General features: G+C 37.3%; 1 protein-coding gene across 1 annotated transcript in view; it reads right to left on the bottom strand.

Annotated features, from left to right (window-relative positions):
- RSF1 (remodeling and spacing factor 1) overlaps positions 1 to 16,926 on the bottom strand; it is a 141,176-nt gene that overhangs the window by 80,294 nt on the left and 43,956 nt on the right. Inside the window, exons 2-3 of the mRNA XM_036747143.1 lie at positions 11,554 to 11,645; positions 480 to 572 (exon numbers count right to left, since the gene is read on the bottom strand). Of these exons, the coding sequence (XP_036603038.1) occupies positions 480 to 572; positions 11,554 to 11,645 (185 nt within the window). The remainder of the gene's footprint in view (positions 1 to 479; positions 573 to 11,553; positions 11,646 to 16,926) is intronic.

The following is a 16,926-nucleotide window of genomic DNA, read 5'->3' as shown; positions in this document are numbered from 1 at the left end:
AATTTGGATTTGGACTTCCTAGTAATTTTATTTAAAATACAATGAGTCTACTCAACTAGGGAAGAACAGTTATTTCAAATTACTAACCCAGTATCACAAGCAATATTAACAAAGTTTCGCTATGCGTATTAGCAACTCTCGAGAAGGTTGAAGTTAATGGCTAAAATTAATTTTGAAATGCATTCCTATGCTTTCTTTTTTTTCTTTTTGCAGGGGGGAAGGCAGGGCAATTGGGGTTAAGTGACTTGCCCAACATCACATATCTGTCCTTTCTATCACCATCCTTGTAAACTTACTTACTTACTTACTTGAAAAAGACTGAATTGAGAAAGCAACCAAAAACCATCTAGGTTAAGAATAACTTCTTCTGTTCCCCCCAATAATGATAACGTTGGTTTTCAGCTGGTCTCCAAATTCAATTTTAAGGACTACAAAATGTTTTAAAATAAAGGCATTACAAGAAATAATAAATTTATTACCTTTAAAAGTCCCAATTTGCATTCGACACTCATTTCAAGATAGCCCTTCTTCTCCATCTCCCACGCCCAAGTGCTATTGAACTCTTGACACATCTGTCAGATAAATGCAATATTTAAATGCGTAAGAGCAATGTTCATGATACCGACAACAAATTTTGTTAACTGTTGCTGATTGTGCACATTTTTCATTCAAGAATATTCAATAAACATTATTAAGCATCTAATATGTGACAGATATTGAGACTACAAGGATTAAAAAAAAGCACTCTAGCCTTCAAAGAATGTACAACTCAAGAGGATGAATTATAAAGATGATTATTTCCTGAGTTTCAAAAAGGCAATACACTTCTATGTCAGACCCAATTTACTAACCCTGGTACAGCGCCTTCAATGTTTCCTTCATAAATGAACATAAGCTGAGGACAAATAATAGAAGGTAATTTTTTTTGGCTAAAGTATTTTTTTAATATAGACAAGTCAAGGTACTCCTTTCTAAAACTGTAGCTATTATATTCGAACTTCTGCAAAACCTTTTCGTTATTTGAAATCTTTCTCAATTTTAATTCTTAATGGGGGTATCTAAGATATACTGGCTGTATGACTCTGGGTATATTACCATATTTCCTCATGCATAAGACACACGTTTTTCCGAAAAATTTGGGGTCTAAAAACTGGGTGCACCTTATACAGTGGTTGTGGATTTTTTTACTTGCATTTCCTGCTTTTTCACGCTTGTTGTCTTTGCGCTCACTGTTTTGCATTTGTTACCAGTACCTTAGGTTATGTTTTGCCACATTCTGCCCAGAAATGGCTCACAAAAGATTTTCATACAGTGCTGAATTCAAGTTAAAAGTGATCCAGTTTGCAAAAGTGAATGGAAACCATGCTGCTGAACGTAAGTTTGGTTCTCCTCCAATTGAGAAAACAATCCGAGCCTGGCTACGGGAAGAAGAAACCCTACTGAAAACACCACAGCAGAAGAAGGCCATGAGAAGCAAGAGTAAAGAAACCAATTATAGGAGAAGTTTGTACCTGGGTGAAAAGATCCTGGGATAATATCAAGATTGAGATTGTTGTCAAGTCATTTAAGAAGTGAGGCATTTCAAATGTCATAGATGGAACTGAGGACGAGGCAATATATGAAGACAGTGATTCATCATCAAACACAGATGAGGTCAAGCCAATGGATGGGAGTTTTGAGAGTGATGAGGAGTTGTATGAATTTTATGATGAATAAAACTCGAGTTCAATAACTTTACGTAATACATTTTTTCAAATTTCGGGCCCCAAAATTCTTGGTGCATCTTACACACAGGAGTGTCTTACACATGGGGAAATACCGTAACTTCTGTGCCCCAAGAAACTCTTAAGATTCTAAGCCACAGAAGAGTTGTCAATTTGTGGTCAAGGGAGTTTCTTTGCAAAGATGACACTATAGTTTCAGATTAAGAAAGAAAAAATAAACTTTATTTTTCTAATCAGAATGTAAAAGTACTCTCTGGTTAATCCATCTTTTATATTTGTTGAAAATGTCATTAACTTGAGAAACTTTTTCGGAAGGACAGGGAGTCTGGCCAAGACTTGTAATTTCATCGGTGGGGACTTCTTTCCTTCCACTGAAGAAACTAAACAACATGCGGCAGCTAGGTGTCGCAGTGAGTAGAGCACCAGCCCAGGAGTCAGGAGGACCTGAGTTCAAATCAGGCCTCAGACATTTGACACACTTACTAGCTGTGTGACCTTGGGCAAGTCACTTAACCCCAATTGCCCCGCCTTCCCCTCTCCAAAGGGAAAAAATAAAAACAAAAACAAAAAAAGAAAATCAACAACAATCTACCAGGTGCTAGGGATATAATGATAAAGATCAAACGGTTCTGCTCTGGGTGGAGTTATATATGTGCCTCACAAACTGTAAAACCCCAACCTTGAACCTGCTAGTCACTCTCTCTGATCATACCGGTACACAGCTAGATACCACTGGAAGAAGTCACAGAACTTTGTCAATAATAAACCTGCTCTATGATTTCAAATGGGCCCTCACTTCTGCACGGTAATCTTCTTAATGATCCTTGTGTATCTCTACAGCATTCTCCCATAACTGCTATTCCAAACCTTCTCTTCTTAGTTGCTTTCAACCAAGGACCCTGCCATCTTCTCTACCAAGAGAGTAGAAGGCCATGCATATCTGAGCTGAGTCCGCTCCTGAGCTCCACATTTTAGGAAGCATGCTAATATAAAGAGACTGTCCAAAAAGCAACTAGGATCACCTGAAGGAATTGCAGATATCTACCTGGAGAAGACTTATGGGTGTTATGATCGGTTAATAAGCACTTATTAAAGGTCTACCATGTGCCAGATACTGTGCTAAGAACTAGGACTAGACAACATTGTGTGATGACCAATTCTGATAGACTTAGCTCTTCTCAGCAATGCAACGATCCAAGACAATTCCAAAAGACTCATGATGAAAAATGCTATTCGCATCAAGAGAAACAACTATGGAGTCTGAATGCAGATCAAAGCATACTATTTTCTTTTTTTGTTGTTTTTTCATGGTTTTCCCCTTTTGTTCTTATTCTTCTTTCACAACATAACTAATATGGAAATGTTTAATATGATTGTACATGTATAGCCTATTATTAGATTGCATGCTGTCTTCAGGGGTGAAAAAATAGAGAACTCAAAATAAAGTGAGTGTCAAAAACTAAAAACAAATTTAAAAAGAAAAAGAAAAAAATTGTTGTGATAAAAAAAAATAACTAGGGCTACAAAGAATGGCAAAAAATAGTCCCTGCCCTCAAGGAGTTCACAACCTAATGGGGGAAGACAACATACAATATGCAACTACACTCAAATGAATATATAGGGTTTTTGGGAAAGGATAATTAAATTCAGTTGTGGACATGTTGAGTTTAAGATGTCTATCTATAGTATGTCTAGTTTGAAATGTCTGAAAGGCAGTTGGAAATGTGAGATTATAAGTCAGCACAGGTCAGGGCTGGATAAGCAGATTTGAGAATTATCAGCACTGAGATGACAGTAAAAATCATAGAAGCTGATGAGACCACCAAGAGAATTAGTAGAGAGAGAGAGAAGAGAAGAGGGCCCAGGACAGAAACTTACTGGACCCCCATAGTCAATGAGCTCAACTAATACAGATTAACACTCCAACAAAAGAAACTGAAAAGGAACGGACAAATAGGAGGAAAAGCAGGGGAAAATGGAATTCAGAAAACCTAGAGAGAAGAGAATACCAAGGAGAAGAGGTTGACTGATAGTGTCAAAGGCTGCTGAGAGCTCAAGAAAATAAAGAGTACAAAAAAAGGCCACTGGATTTGGAAAGTAACAGATCTTTAGTAACTTAGTGCACACAGTGACACAGTTATGTGTCAGGCACAAGAGATACAAAAACACTAAATCTGTGTACAAGGACCTTTTCCTGAATGAGGACAAGAGACTTTGTCCCATACAAGGGATTCAGGGTTTGATAATCTAAACCCTTGATTGTACCGAGGGCTCAGAGCTTTTTTATTTTTCTTGCCCTTTCCGGGGGGCTCCTTCAGTAAAGGATAGATCTGTCAATGTTGATTTTCTCAATCTCCTGTGTAAATCTCTAAAACGGAGGGCCATCAGGATGTTGAATTTTCTCTGTGATAATGTAGAAGGCCAATAAATTTGATTTTCCTTTTCATTCTCCTGTGGGAACAGCTTTAGCTTTACCCCAGACCTGGCTCAACAGTAATGGAGAGATATAAAAATGTTTATTTTCTCCCCCTTTCTGTTGTCCACATATGAGATTCTGGTCCTAGGTGTGTTGATTTGGAATCAATCTATTATCTACACTGGTCAATCCTCTAGATTGCCTTAAATTCTATCTATTGTTCTTGATCATGAAATGGGGCTGGTTGATTATTTAATGATAAATTTATTCTATTCCCAAAATCTGAATGAGTTCTACTTGGTTTCACCACTCATTCTATGTGTATTTAGGAAAGAGTCTAGGAAATCTAGAGCCTACATTTAAAATCTTGGCTGCCTACAGAATTTTCTCCTACCTCTTCTCTTTCCTGTCCCACTTTTCCCTTCTCGTACTTTCTGTACAAAAAAAAAAAAATAACTAAACTTTTTTTGGACATCTTTTTGATTTTACATTGAAGGTCAGCATTTAGCACAATGTCTACCAAGTAACAGGTGCTTAACAAATGCTTGTTGACTTGACTTTTTACATAACTTAAACCTCGAAGTGAAAACCTGAAAAGACCTTAACTTAAAAAGGCCGTGTCAAGGTCTCCCAATGCACCCATCGTCCTTATTAAAATCTGGCCACTGGACCCAGATGGCTCTGAAGGCTGGTGACTTTGTATAGCCCTCCCTCCCTCAAATCGAATTCAACTGCAAGTCATGGCATCATCTTCCTGATGTCATGGTCCTCTTTGAGAACAAAGGACAAACCACAATTTTCCCTTGTAGCCTTCACTTCTGACTTCCCTTCAAGAGAGCCATTCCGTAACAAAGATTCAGTCTTGTTTGTCTGTCTGTCGGTCTATCTGTCTGAGTAAGGAATTCATTTTTCCAATTCCAGAGGTAAGGTGAAGCCAGTAGAGTTATTTTAGCAAGGGAGTCATGGATGAAAGCTGCAAAACTAAAGCTCTTTTCACTCTATGACATTGCTAAGCCAGTATTAAGGTATATGAGACTCCTAATGATCTTGATGAAGGCAGTAGACATAGACACGGGATTAAGTCTAGTTTGGGCCACTTGCTAAAATCACTCAACCTCAGCTAACTCACCTGTTTAATAAGGAAAACAGGATTTGCATTAACTGCATCATAGGGTTATTTTCAAGAATGTGAATCATAAACTGTAAAGTATGACATAAATGCTAATTATACAGATTTTCTTAAACTATAATTTAGATTAGTATATTTCTCTATTAAGCTTCATGTACCATATATTTCTTAGACACTTGTGATAGACAAGACGACTAGGAAACAAGTTCTGCCTTTAATGGAGACTGGCTTAGTGACCATGGACTTTCCAGTAGCTCTGGTACTAGGTATTTTCATCCTTGTAACCTTTCAAACCTCTCCAAAGAAGGAATTATGAGTAAGAGATAAAAATAGTTTCAACTCTCTCCAAGACACCAAGAATCCCAAGGAGGTAACCATTTGATGAACCAAATTGCAGAGAAGGCTAAGAATCTCTAACCCATTCATTCAGCAACCCTTCCCTCACCTGTCACCATACTGTGAATGGTTACTGAAAACAAAAAGCCAGAAGCTTGTTCTCACTGGAATGGTAATACTCTATGATGAAAAAAAGGTGGCAAGACAAATGAGGAACAGGAAGAAAGTGGGGAAATGCATGAGTGTCTGTGTTACTCCTCCAGGCCTTTATGAAAAGGAACTGGCACCTAGCAGAGGCCAATTTTGTGCCACAGAAGTCACTTGACGCTAACTCAGTGCAAATTCCTTAGCATGGGAGGAGACTGACACAGCTTTGAAGTTTAGCCCTAAAGGAAACTGCCACAAGAGGGGAAGGAATCAGAAGTAAGCAATAAGAGAAATATTAGGGGCAAAGACTGAAATTAATAAAGATCTTAGGAGGAAGAAAAAGTTAAAGACTTCAAAGCATAAGCATACAAATGAACAGGAACATACTAATAACAAAAGAGAATATGTCCTACAGATCAGCTATAAGTCTAGATATCGATGAATAATATTGCAAGACAAAAAAGTAAAATGAATCAACACCTGATGAAGCAGAAGACTGCGGATTCCCAAGAAAGCTTGGGACCACGGTAGGGTGTTCCTAAACGGTTTAAAAGAGCAATAAGAATTGTGAAAGCAGAACAATATCCTGCACAGCCAAAATAACTGATAGAATAGAAAACCTTGAATCCATAAGTGGCATTTGTTTCTCACCTAAGAAGCAAAAGAGAGAAAAAATGATTGGGAATGCAAATACATGGAAATAAAGGAAAATCTGGAAAAAGAGAAAAGCAATAATTTTAAAGAAAACATGATTTCTATGTAGGCAAAACATATTGATCTCAAAGACAGCACATGTCAAGACAACTTAAGGATTATATATCTTTCAGAAGAAAACAAGTCAAAAAATTTGAAGACCATAATGTAAGAAATAATGTAAGAAAACTTTTATCCTCACCTCTCATCTGGATTACTGCAATAGTTTCCTAATTGGTCTCTCTGTTCCCAGTACTCCCCTTTCTGATCCAACCTCCATACAGCCGCCGAAGTGATAATGTTAAAGTACAGGTGTTATCATGTCACTCCTCTGCTTAAGAAGCTTTAAAGGCTCCCTACTTCTCAAGGATAAAATTCCTTTATTTGGTCTTTAAAGCCCTTTGTAATTTGGCTACCATTTATCCTTCCAGGCAGATTACATATAATCCCCCTCATACAATCTATGATCTAGCCAAACTGGCCTACTTGCTGCTCTCCACACAGGACATTTCATCTCCTGCCTCTGTGCTTTTAGATACGCTATTCCCCACACCTAGAATTCACTCCTCTGTGCTATGCTCTCCCTCCACTTTTGCTTCTTGGAACCCTTCGCTCACTCCTGAAGGGACAAAATTAAGTCACTTCATTCAAGAGGCCTTTTCTATATTAACTTATACGTGAACATTCTAAATCCCCAGTAGAATATGGACTCCTATACCGTGGATACTGCTGCATTCCATCTGTATCCCCAGGGCCTAGAATAGTGCCTGATACAGAGAGCACTTAAATCGCTTCCTTAACTGATCAAAAAAACATGATGAAACAAAACTCCCAAAGGTTCAAACCACTCCCCCAACTGTAATTTCATTAAGTTAATTGTGTAACTCTAATCAACTCCCTCATAAAAATATCAGGTAAGACATTTTTATGAAAGTACTTTCTACATATACAACATTATCTTATGAGAAGAATTACTATCTAATCAATCTATAAAGTTCTAAAAGGAAGGAAAGGAAAATGAATACAAAACTAGAAGTTAACTTAAATGACTATCTATATAGAAAAAAAATCACTTTTAGAAAATACTGATTAGTATCTTAGAATCCTAAATTAGACCTCTTTAAAATTAAACACTTGAAAGCATAGGTATAAATGGATTTATCCTTAAAATGATATGAAGCATCTACCTAAAACCATTCAGCAAGCATTATTTGTAATAGGGATAAACAAGAAGCCTTCCCAGTAAGATTAGGAGTGTCCAAAAGACCACTAAAGAAAATACTGCCTTAAAAATCAGACTGGAACAAGTGGAAGCTAGTGACTTTATGAGAAATCAAGATATTATAAAACAGAACCAAAGGAATGAAAAAATAGAAGACAATGTGAAATATCTCATTGGAAAAACCACTGACCTGGAGAATAGATCCAGGAAAGATCATTTAAAAATTATTGGACTACCTGAAAGCCATGATCAAAAAAAGAGCCTAGACAACATCTTTCAAGAAATTATCAAGGAAAAATGCCCTGATGTTCTAGAACCAGAGGGTAAAATAGAAATGGAAAGAATCCACCAATTGCCTCTTGAAAAAGATCCCAAAAAAGAAAACTCCTAGGAATATTGCTGCCAAATTCCAGAGCTTCCAGGTCAAGGAGAATATATTGCAAGAAGCCAGAAAGAAACAATTTGAGTATTGTGGAAACACAATCAGGATAACACAAGATCTAGCAGCTTCTACATTAAGGGATCAAAGGGCTTGAACATGATATTTGGGAGGTCAAAGGAGCTAGGATTAAAACCAAGAATCACCTACCCAGCACAACTGAGTATAATACTCCAGAGCAAAATATGAATTTTCAATAAAATGGAAGACTTTCAAGCATTCTCAATGAAAAGACCAGAGCTGGATAGAAAATATGACTTTCAAATACAAGAATCAAGAGAAGCAGGAAAAGGTAAACAGGAAAGAGAAATCATAAGAGACTTACTAAAGTTGAACTGTTTTGTTTACATTCCTACATGGAAAGTTATTTGTAACTCATGAGACCTGTCACATATACAGAGGGCACAGGGGGAGATGAATATGAAGGGATGATGTCTAAAAAATAAAATTAAGGAGTGAGAGAGGAAGATATTAGGAGGAGAAAGGGAGAGACAGAATGGGGTAAATTATCTCAAATAAAAGTAGCAAGAAAAAGAAGTTATAATGGAAGGGAAGAGGGGGCAGGCGAAAGGGAATGAGTGAACCTTGCTCTCATCAGATTTGACTTGAGGAGGGAATAACATACACACTCAATTGGGTATCTTACCCTACAGGAAAGTAGAGGGGAAGGAGACAAGAGGAGGGGGATGATAGAAGGGAGGGCAGATTGGGGGAGGAGGTAGTCAAAAGCAAACACTTTTGAAAAGTGACAGGCTAAAGGGAGAAAAGTGAATAAAGAGGGACAGGACAGGATGGAGGGAAATACAGGTAGTCTTTCACAACATGGCTCTTAAGGAAGTGTTTTGCATAACGATACATGTGTGGCATATATTGAATTGCTTGCCTTCTCAAAGAGGGTGGGTTGGGAGGGAAGAAGGGAGAGAATTTGGAACTCCAAGTTCTAAAAACAAATGTTTAAAAAGATAGTTGTTTCTACATGCAACTGGGAAATAAGATATATAGGCAATAGGGTATAGAAATCTATCTTGCCCTACAAGAAAGGAGAAAGGGGATAAGGGGTGGGGGTGGGGGGTGGGGAGTAGGATGACAGAAGGGAAGGCAGTCTGGGGAAAGGGGCAATCAGAATTTATGACATCTTAGGGTGGAGGGAAGGGTAGAAAATTTGTAACAAAATCTTGTGGAAATCAATGTTGAAAACTAAAAATATTAAATAAAAAATATTAAATTAAAAAAAATTGGAACACTAATATGCTGTTGGAACTGCGAATTGATCCAAACATTTTGAAAAACAATTTGGAACCCAAAGAGTTATAAAACTATATATACCCTCTGACTCAGCAATACCACTCTTAAGTCTGTTTCCCAAGGTAATCCAGGAAATAAGCATTCAAACTACTTCTGAGATACTCTCTCCTACCACTCCCCATCTTTTCGAGCTTCCTTTGGTACATTTTCATTTGGGTTCAGAATGTAAGCCGCTTGAGGACAGGGCCTGTCTTTCTTATAATTGTATCACATGGTAAGAAAGGCATTGAGAAGGAAAACCTGATAGGACAATAACTGCTTGAATGTGGAGACAAGGGAGAAAAAAGAGTCCATCCACCCTAAGCTAGGTCAACTGCTGTTGGAATGGATTCTGCCTTTTAAGATGTCAGGTTCTCATAGGTGATCTTTTACTTTCTCTTACTAGGAACCACCTTCGTGTCTCTTTCCTCTCCCACTCCCCACCTTTTCAAGCTTCCTTTGGCATGTTTTCGTCTGGGCTTAGCATGTAAGCCACTTGTGGGCAGGGCCTGAATTTCTTATATTTGTATCATACGTTAAGAAAGGCATTAAGAAGGAAAACTTGATAGGACAATAATTGCTTGAATGTGGAGACAAGGGAGAAAAAAGAGTCAGTCCACCCTAAAGCTCCTACCTTGCATGACTAGGAGAATGATAATAGAAACAATACTACTACCCTGGAGTTTTGTGATATTGTGGTTTTTTTTATTGCTTTTATATATGTTCAATTTTTTGATGCTTACTACAAAAGTTATCTTCTCCCATGATTCCTGACCCCCTAAAAATCAAGTGCTCTACAACACAAATGAGTAATAATGGTAATAAAGAATGATTATTACTGAGAACAAAGTATCACCTTCACATTTGAACACTTCTTCACTTACACAGTGCATTCTGCACAATATCCAATGATGTGGGTAGCACGTTTATATTATTCTCATTTTCCAGATGAAGAAAGCAAGAATCTCTCTCAAGAAAGACTGTATGTCTTGCTCTTAGTTATAACACACTAGTGTTTTATAATAATTGTTTTGTGAGTTATAAAATCAAATCTTTAGCAAGATTTTTCAAAGAATACTAATATTAAAAAGTTCACCTAAAGTCAGGTTCCTAAAATCTCAACATCCCTGTTCTTCATCGTTAGCAGCTACTATGTCAGGCAGAATGGCAATTTCATAGGTACTAAAAGACATAATTAATCTGTCATTTTAAATCTTTCTGATTATAATAAATTTCAGAAACTCTTCAAAACCAGTAAGATAATTTACCTATTTATAAGACTGGATAAGATTTGCCTGGCACTAGTTTTTTTTTTTCTTTGTTTTCTAGTTCAAAATTTGTGTCAAGTATATTTTATATAAGTAGGAAAAGAAAAAATTTTTAAAGGACTTAATGATCTCGAATACTATACTGTAACAGTATTCTCTAAGGTCGCAGGGCAAATCGGCATCAAAAGAATTAAGATTCCTACTCTTAAAAATTTTAAGTTCAAGTGAAAGATGCTATCCACCTCCAGGGAAAGAACTGATGCCTTCTCTCTTGTGCAGTTGGGAGTTATAAGCTTCACTTTTCACAGGTCTGGTGACTCCAAAGGTCCAAAAAGCTGCTCATACGAAGTCGGTGAAGGTCAACAATTAAGAAAAAGTAGCAAAAAGGTTAAAAATACTCTTAAGGGGTTTGAATAGCTACATAACATCCTGGTCCTTCCAAGGGGATATAAACCAGAACAAAACATTAAATGTGCCCTGAAGGTACAGATGTTGCAACCAGCTACATACACCCTGGAATATGGTTGACTTGAAGAATGACCTAGGGCTATTTGGTAGCTGACTTTTATGAAGACTAAGACAAAGATATTACTTACCTTTCAAGATATTTTCAGTTACAAGAAATCACCTATGGATTTGGTATTTTCTGGTATCCAAGGTTGTCACTATATAGTCTCTACTACTTTGTAGGAGCACAGATCAACTCTGTCTAGCAAAAACGGAATATCCACTTACAGACATCACACAACAATTTTGCCATCTACTCACTGCATAATTATTTTATATGACACCAGCAAAACTGGTTTTTCAAATTTTTATTTTGTGCAAAGTAAAATTATAAAGTTTAGATTGAGAAAGGCAATATCTCATTAATAGATGATTAAAAAAAATTTACCTTGATCAAATATTTTTCCCATCTGTCTGCTGTTACAGATTTACCAATCTTCCTCATTAGTTTCAAATGGAGCTCCACCAATTCTTTTGGTACTTTAAAGAGAGGAAAGAAAACACACAAAAAAGGTTAGCTTACGTTAATTATTTCATATATAATTAAGATTAAACAAAGCATTTGGAAAATTTTCTTAAAAGTAGAGAAAAGTTTAACAAAACATACCATGATTTGAATCCTATAAATTACACGAGATACAAAATGAGTCACCTCTTTACCTATCCTATGTATTTTGAATAAGCTATACCAATCTAGAGATATAGTCCAGTCAGGGCCTCATTCCACCAGAAAGTTCAAGAAAGGCTGATCTAAGCTAAATAAGGAAACAGTTCTATAGTCTGTCTCATCAGAGAGTGAGTTTCCTATTACTGGAAGCATTTAAAAGAGGCTAGACAACCACTTGTCAGGATATTATAGAAGGAATTTGTACTTTGGAGAATCATGGGAGAAGATAACCTTTGTAGTAAGCATCAAAAAACTGAACATTTGTAAAAGCAATAAGAAAACCATAAAATATCATAAAACCCTAGGGTAGTATTATTGTTTCTATTATCATTCTCCTAGTCATGCAAGGTAGGAGCTTTAGGGTGGACTGACTCTTTTTTCTCCCTTGTCTCCACATTCAAGCAATTATTGTCCTATCAAGTTTTCCTTCTTAATGCCTTTCTTAACGTATGATACAAATATAAGAAATTCAGGCCCTGCCCACAAGTGGCTTACATGCTAAGCCCAGACGAAAACATGCCAAAGGAAGCTTGAAAAGGTGGGGAGTGGGAGAGGAAAGAGACACGAAGGTTTGGTTCCTAGTAAGAGAAAGTAAAAGATCACCTATGAGAACCTGGCATCTTAAAAGGCAGAATCCATTCCCACTGCACTTGACCTAGCTTAGGTCCTGGGGTTTCGGTCTTGCCTCTGAACTGTACTGGCTACATGACTATAAGCACAGCCTTCCAGCTTCCCAGTCAACTTTCTAAGATTCTAAGTTAGAAATGATTTACTGATCAGAATCTAAGAAGTGTATTTCTATTCTTGAGGCTCTCTATACAGATCAAACAATAAGTCAGGCTCCCAAAATACTGTTATTTTCTTCTGTGTATGTGACTTATTTTCAATGGAAACACACAATTATCAGAAATTCTTAAGTCTTTAGATTTGAGGAAAAGCGATTTGGGTAAAAAAGTGAATTTTGATTTAATAGTTATTTTTTATGAGCATGAAGTCATTTGGTAAAGTTTAAAAACAAAATATATTCTAAATTGGTATGTCCATAGATATATTTGAGATTTTTAATGTAAAAACTCTATTCAAAGTCATATAAATTCACTTTAAAATTTCTGTTTCTTATTTTCTTCATGTGCAAAATGAAGGGATTGTACTAAATTTCTAAGGTCATTTTCAACTCTAGATCCTATGATTCTAATGGTAATTTACTTCTAAATGCTTTTAATTTTTGTTACAAATACTTTAGAAATCTAACATCTTCTTGCCAATGTATGAAAAGCAGACAAATGGCAGACAAAAAAACTAAATAAAAGAAACTAAAGACAATATATAGTACAACAGAAAATTGTTTTCTACACTTTGTATCCACTGTGGAGTCAAGAAGATTCAGAAAACGCTCATTCTTGGACATTGTTGCAGGCTAAAAAACAAACAAAACCAAATGCAATGAATGTAACTGTTGATAGAGGAGACTTTCTGTTTTGTTTTGTTTTTTTGAGCTGCCATTATCAGCACTTCTGGTTCTTGAGGCATTTCATCTTTTAAAATAATTTTCTTCACCTTCAGAAGACCAAAAGTTTGCCCAAACTGAGCCACCCTTCTATCTCCTTTCATAAGATTTATTCCTTGGTTTACTATAAATATTTCTGAATGCAGGTTTATGGTAAAGGTTAGAGAAGAAGAGAAGACAAAGTATAGATAGCAAGCAAGAAGCAATGAAGTCAAGGCTGTGTTACAGAAAGGTCTTGCCAATCATATTGTTGGAGGACATTTATGGTTTGTCAGAACTCCACACTGCATTTATGGGCAAACACCTGAAACATTCTTATTCTTTCCCTGAAGAGTTATTTTCCTATGGCAAATCTAAAGTGTGCTGCAGGTTTTGTAATCCATTCAAATCAACAGATATGTGTTTCTTATCACCAAATGAATTTTAGATTTTAAATAATAGCTATTAAGCTGCTTTTTAGCTGACTGAATGCAGTGCTCTAAGCTAGCCCATCAAGATCTTTTTTAAGTACTCTCAAGTATCAGTAAGTTGGGTATTCCGCTTAGCTTTGTGGTGGCTAGGTGGCCCAGTGGATAGTGAACTGAATCTGGAGTCAAGAACAACTAGATTTAAATATAGCCTCAGTTACTAATTGGTTGTGTAACCCTAGTTAAGTCACAGCCTCTGTCTGCTTTAGTCTCCTCACCTATAAATTGGAGATAACAGTAGTACCTACCTCATAGTGTTGCTGTCAGGCTCAAATGAGATAATATTGCAAAAGTGCTTTGCAAACTTTAAAGTGCTATAAAAATTCTAGCCTAGCTATCATTACTGTCTTCTGCAATTTTGATAAGTATACCATTTATGTTTGACAAAGTTACTGACACACAGCAAACTGGAAATCCATATATACTTCACTAGAAGCCTCCTTCCCAGTTGACTTGGGGCTATCGATAACTATTTTAGTCCACCTAGCTACACTAGGTGCCTAGCTCACCACATTCCTTCAACTGCTAGTCTAGTAGCTGTCTAAAAAGGAAATATGGCTGGATCTATTATTAATGATTCGGTGCTCTCTATAATCATCATTTCCTTTTCTAGATGTTCACTATAACCATCCCTTTAATAATATACTCTAGTGTTCTGCCAAGAATTTAAGTCAAGCTCGCTGGCTTAAAGAGGCCATTCCCTTCCTGTTTGTTTTTAACTGGCAACGCTGCATTAAGACAGTGAAAAGAACACTGAACTTACAGTCAGAAAAAAAATATGTTCCATAGTTCCTTAGGCAAGTCAATTATCCCAGGGCCTAAGTTATTCATCTATAAAATGAAGGCCAGGACTAAATGGTCTCCAAGCTCTCTTCTAGCTTTTATTCTCCAATCCTAATGTATCTCTCCTACTCTCATGAAATTTCAAAGCCCATGGCTGGTGGCTTCAGTGATCAAATCTATCAATGCTATCAGTAGGAAGGATTCTGGTAGCTTAAATTCCAAGGGAAGCTAGATGTCCTCTTACTAATTCCTTACTTCTTCTGGGTATACCTCCCTATTTAGCATTTTTGTTCTGTCCTATCTAGTCTGGAGATCATTCTTTTTTGCAGAGAAAACTGAATCAAAGACTTGAATAGCTTTGCCTTCTTTCCCTAATGTGTTACCATTGTACTATGCAGCTAAAGAATCCATCTCCCATCTTTGATCATTCTCCTTTTCTTCAACATGATTTTTAAAAACATCTTTTTGTTGACTTTGCTTTTATTCTGATAATGTACAGGTGTGGGGAACCTGAAGCCTCAAGGCCACCTTCTAGTCCTTGGGTGTGGCCTTCTGACTCAAGAGTTTTACAGAACAAATATTTTTATTCAGGGGATTTGTTCTGTGAAATTTGGATTCAAAAGGCTGCATCCAAGGACCTAGAGGGCCATGTGTGGCACTAAGGCCACAGGTTCCCCTCCCCTGGTATATACCAAAATATTTCACATTGCTTTAATGAAAAGAAGAATGTGTGTTCTGTCATCAGTTTACCAGGAACTCAGTTCAACTGCCTTTTGTTGGTGTTTTCATTTACATTTTGGTTCTGCTTATGCCACTCTATATCAATTCGCAAAAGTCCTGACACTCCTTATAGAACCATGACATTTTCATATTTTATATCTATGATTTTGCATTTATCCTCCATTATGAACCCTTGCTTCCATTTTCTGTACATGAGTCTTGAACACCAGTCAAGACTGAAGAAGAGAAAGCAGTGCAGTGCCAGAGTAAGTGGTGATTAGAAATCCAAGGAGAAATCAAGGCAGATTATCTTTCCAGCAAAAGATCACAATTCCAAGCCACAGGCAAGTGACTAGGGCAGAAACTTTGTAAAACAGGTGGTCTAAGACAGAGGACCCAGATCAAAAGAATAGACCAGAAAAGCGGTGTTGTAGCTCTGTTCTCAAAGAGGGCATCTAGGACTCAGCCTCTTGGCACAGTCATTCAACACAGGAGAAGGAATCTTGGAGCCAGACCCCAGGAGCAAAACAGGGCCATGGGATTTCTGCTGACACAAGCAGCAGGACACAAGATAAAACAAGCCAGGACCATACAAGGCCATGTAAGTTTTATCAGAAGTCCACAGAGCTTAGCCTTAATACAAAGTTCCAATCTGGGAAGAAAGGCTGGAAGAATGACTTTTAAAAATCTAAAATGGTTGATGAGCTCCCTATTTGTCCACATCATTCTTGTTAGAGAACTCCTCTTTGTTCATACTTGCTGGAATTCCTTCTCTCTCTTCCAAGATTTACATCTAATCAAGCCTTAATGTAAATGAATGGAAAAGCATTTATTAAGTGCTTTCCACAAAGGCAGTGCACTTTGGGGATACAGAGCATTAGGGATACAAAGACTTAAAAAGAGAGCCCCTGCCTTCAAGAAGCTTACAGTCTAATATAGGAAGAGAACATATATTGGGAAGAGGTGACCAGAGAAGGGAGTTATGTACTGGGAAGAAGGAAGCTGGGGGGAGGAGAATAGGGGAAGATAACAGCAGGGATGCAGAAGACTCTTCTTTTCTCACCAGGCTATTATCTAGACTTCTGCATCAAGTCCCATAAAACTCTTTATCCTGGAAGATCACTTCGGCCCTGGAATTCACACCTGAGAAAAGAACTCTTGGCCTGCACCTGCAAGGCCCCTCTCTTGGATCTGCTGGCTCTTCCCAAAAATCTCCATTGGTCAGCCATTTATTCATTTCTCACCAGGCTGCAATACAGACTCTTCCATCACGCCTCAGACTCACCCTTCCATCTTCCTTTGCCCCCAATCTTTTAAGTTCTTTTTATGTGTTGACTTCCCTTATTAGAATGTAAGCTCCTTGAGGGTAGGGACTGTTTTCTTTTTGCTTACATTTGTATTCAGTGCTTGGCACAGTGCCTGGCACATAATAAGCACTTATAAATGCTTGCTGACAGATAGTAAGATGGCCTGGGTTGATGGCTGGGTACCATATAAAGCAGAAGCATGTTCTAGTGCCTAGAGTCAGCCAGTAGATAGAGTAGGCTAAGTGGGCTAGATTGCACTCAATTTAATTTGTGTGTGTATGTGTGTGTGTGTGTGTGTTTGTGTGTGTGT

Source organism: Trichosurus vulpecula, chromosome 2 (assembly GCF_011100635.1).
Source record: "Trichosurus vulpecula isolate mTriVul1 chromosome 2, mTriVul1.pri, whole genome shotgun sequence".
Classification (NCBI taxonomy): Eukaryota; Metazoa; Chordata; class Mammalia; order Diprotodontia; family Phalangeridae; genus Trichosurus; species Trichosurus vulpecula.
This window is presented reverse-complemented; position numbering and strand designations above follow the sequence as displayed.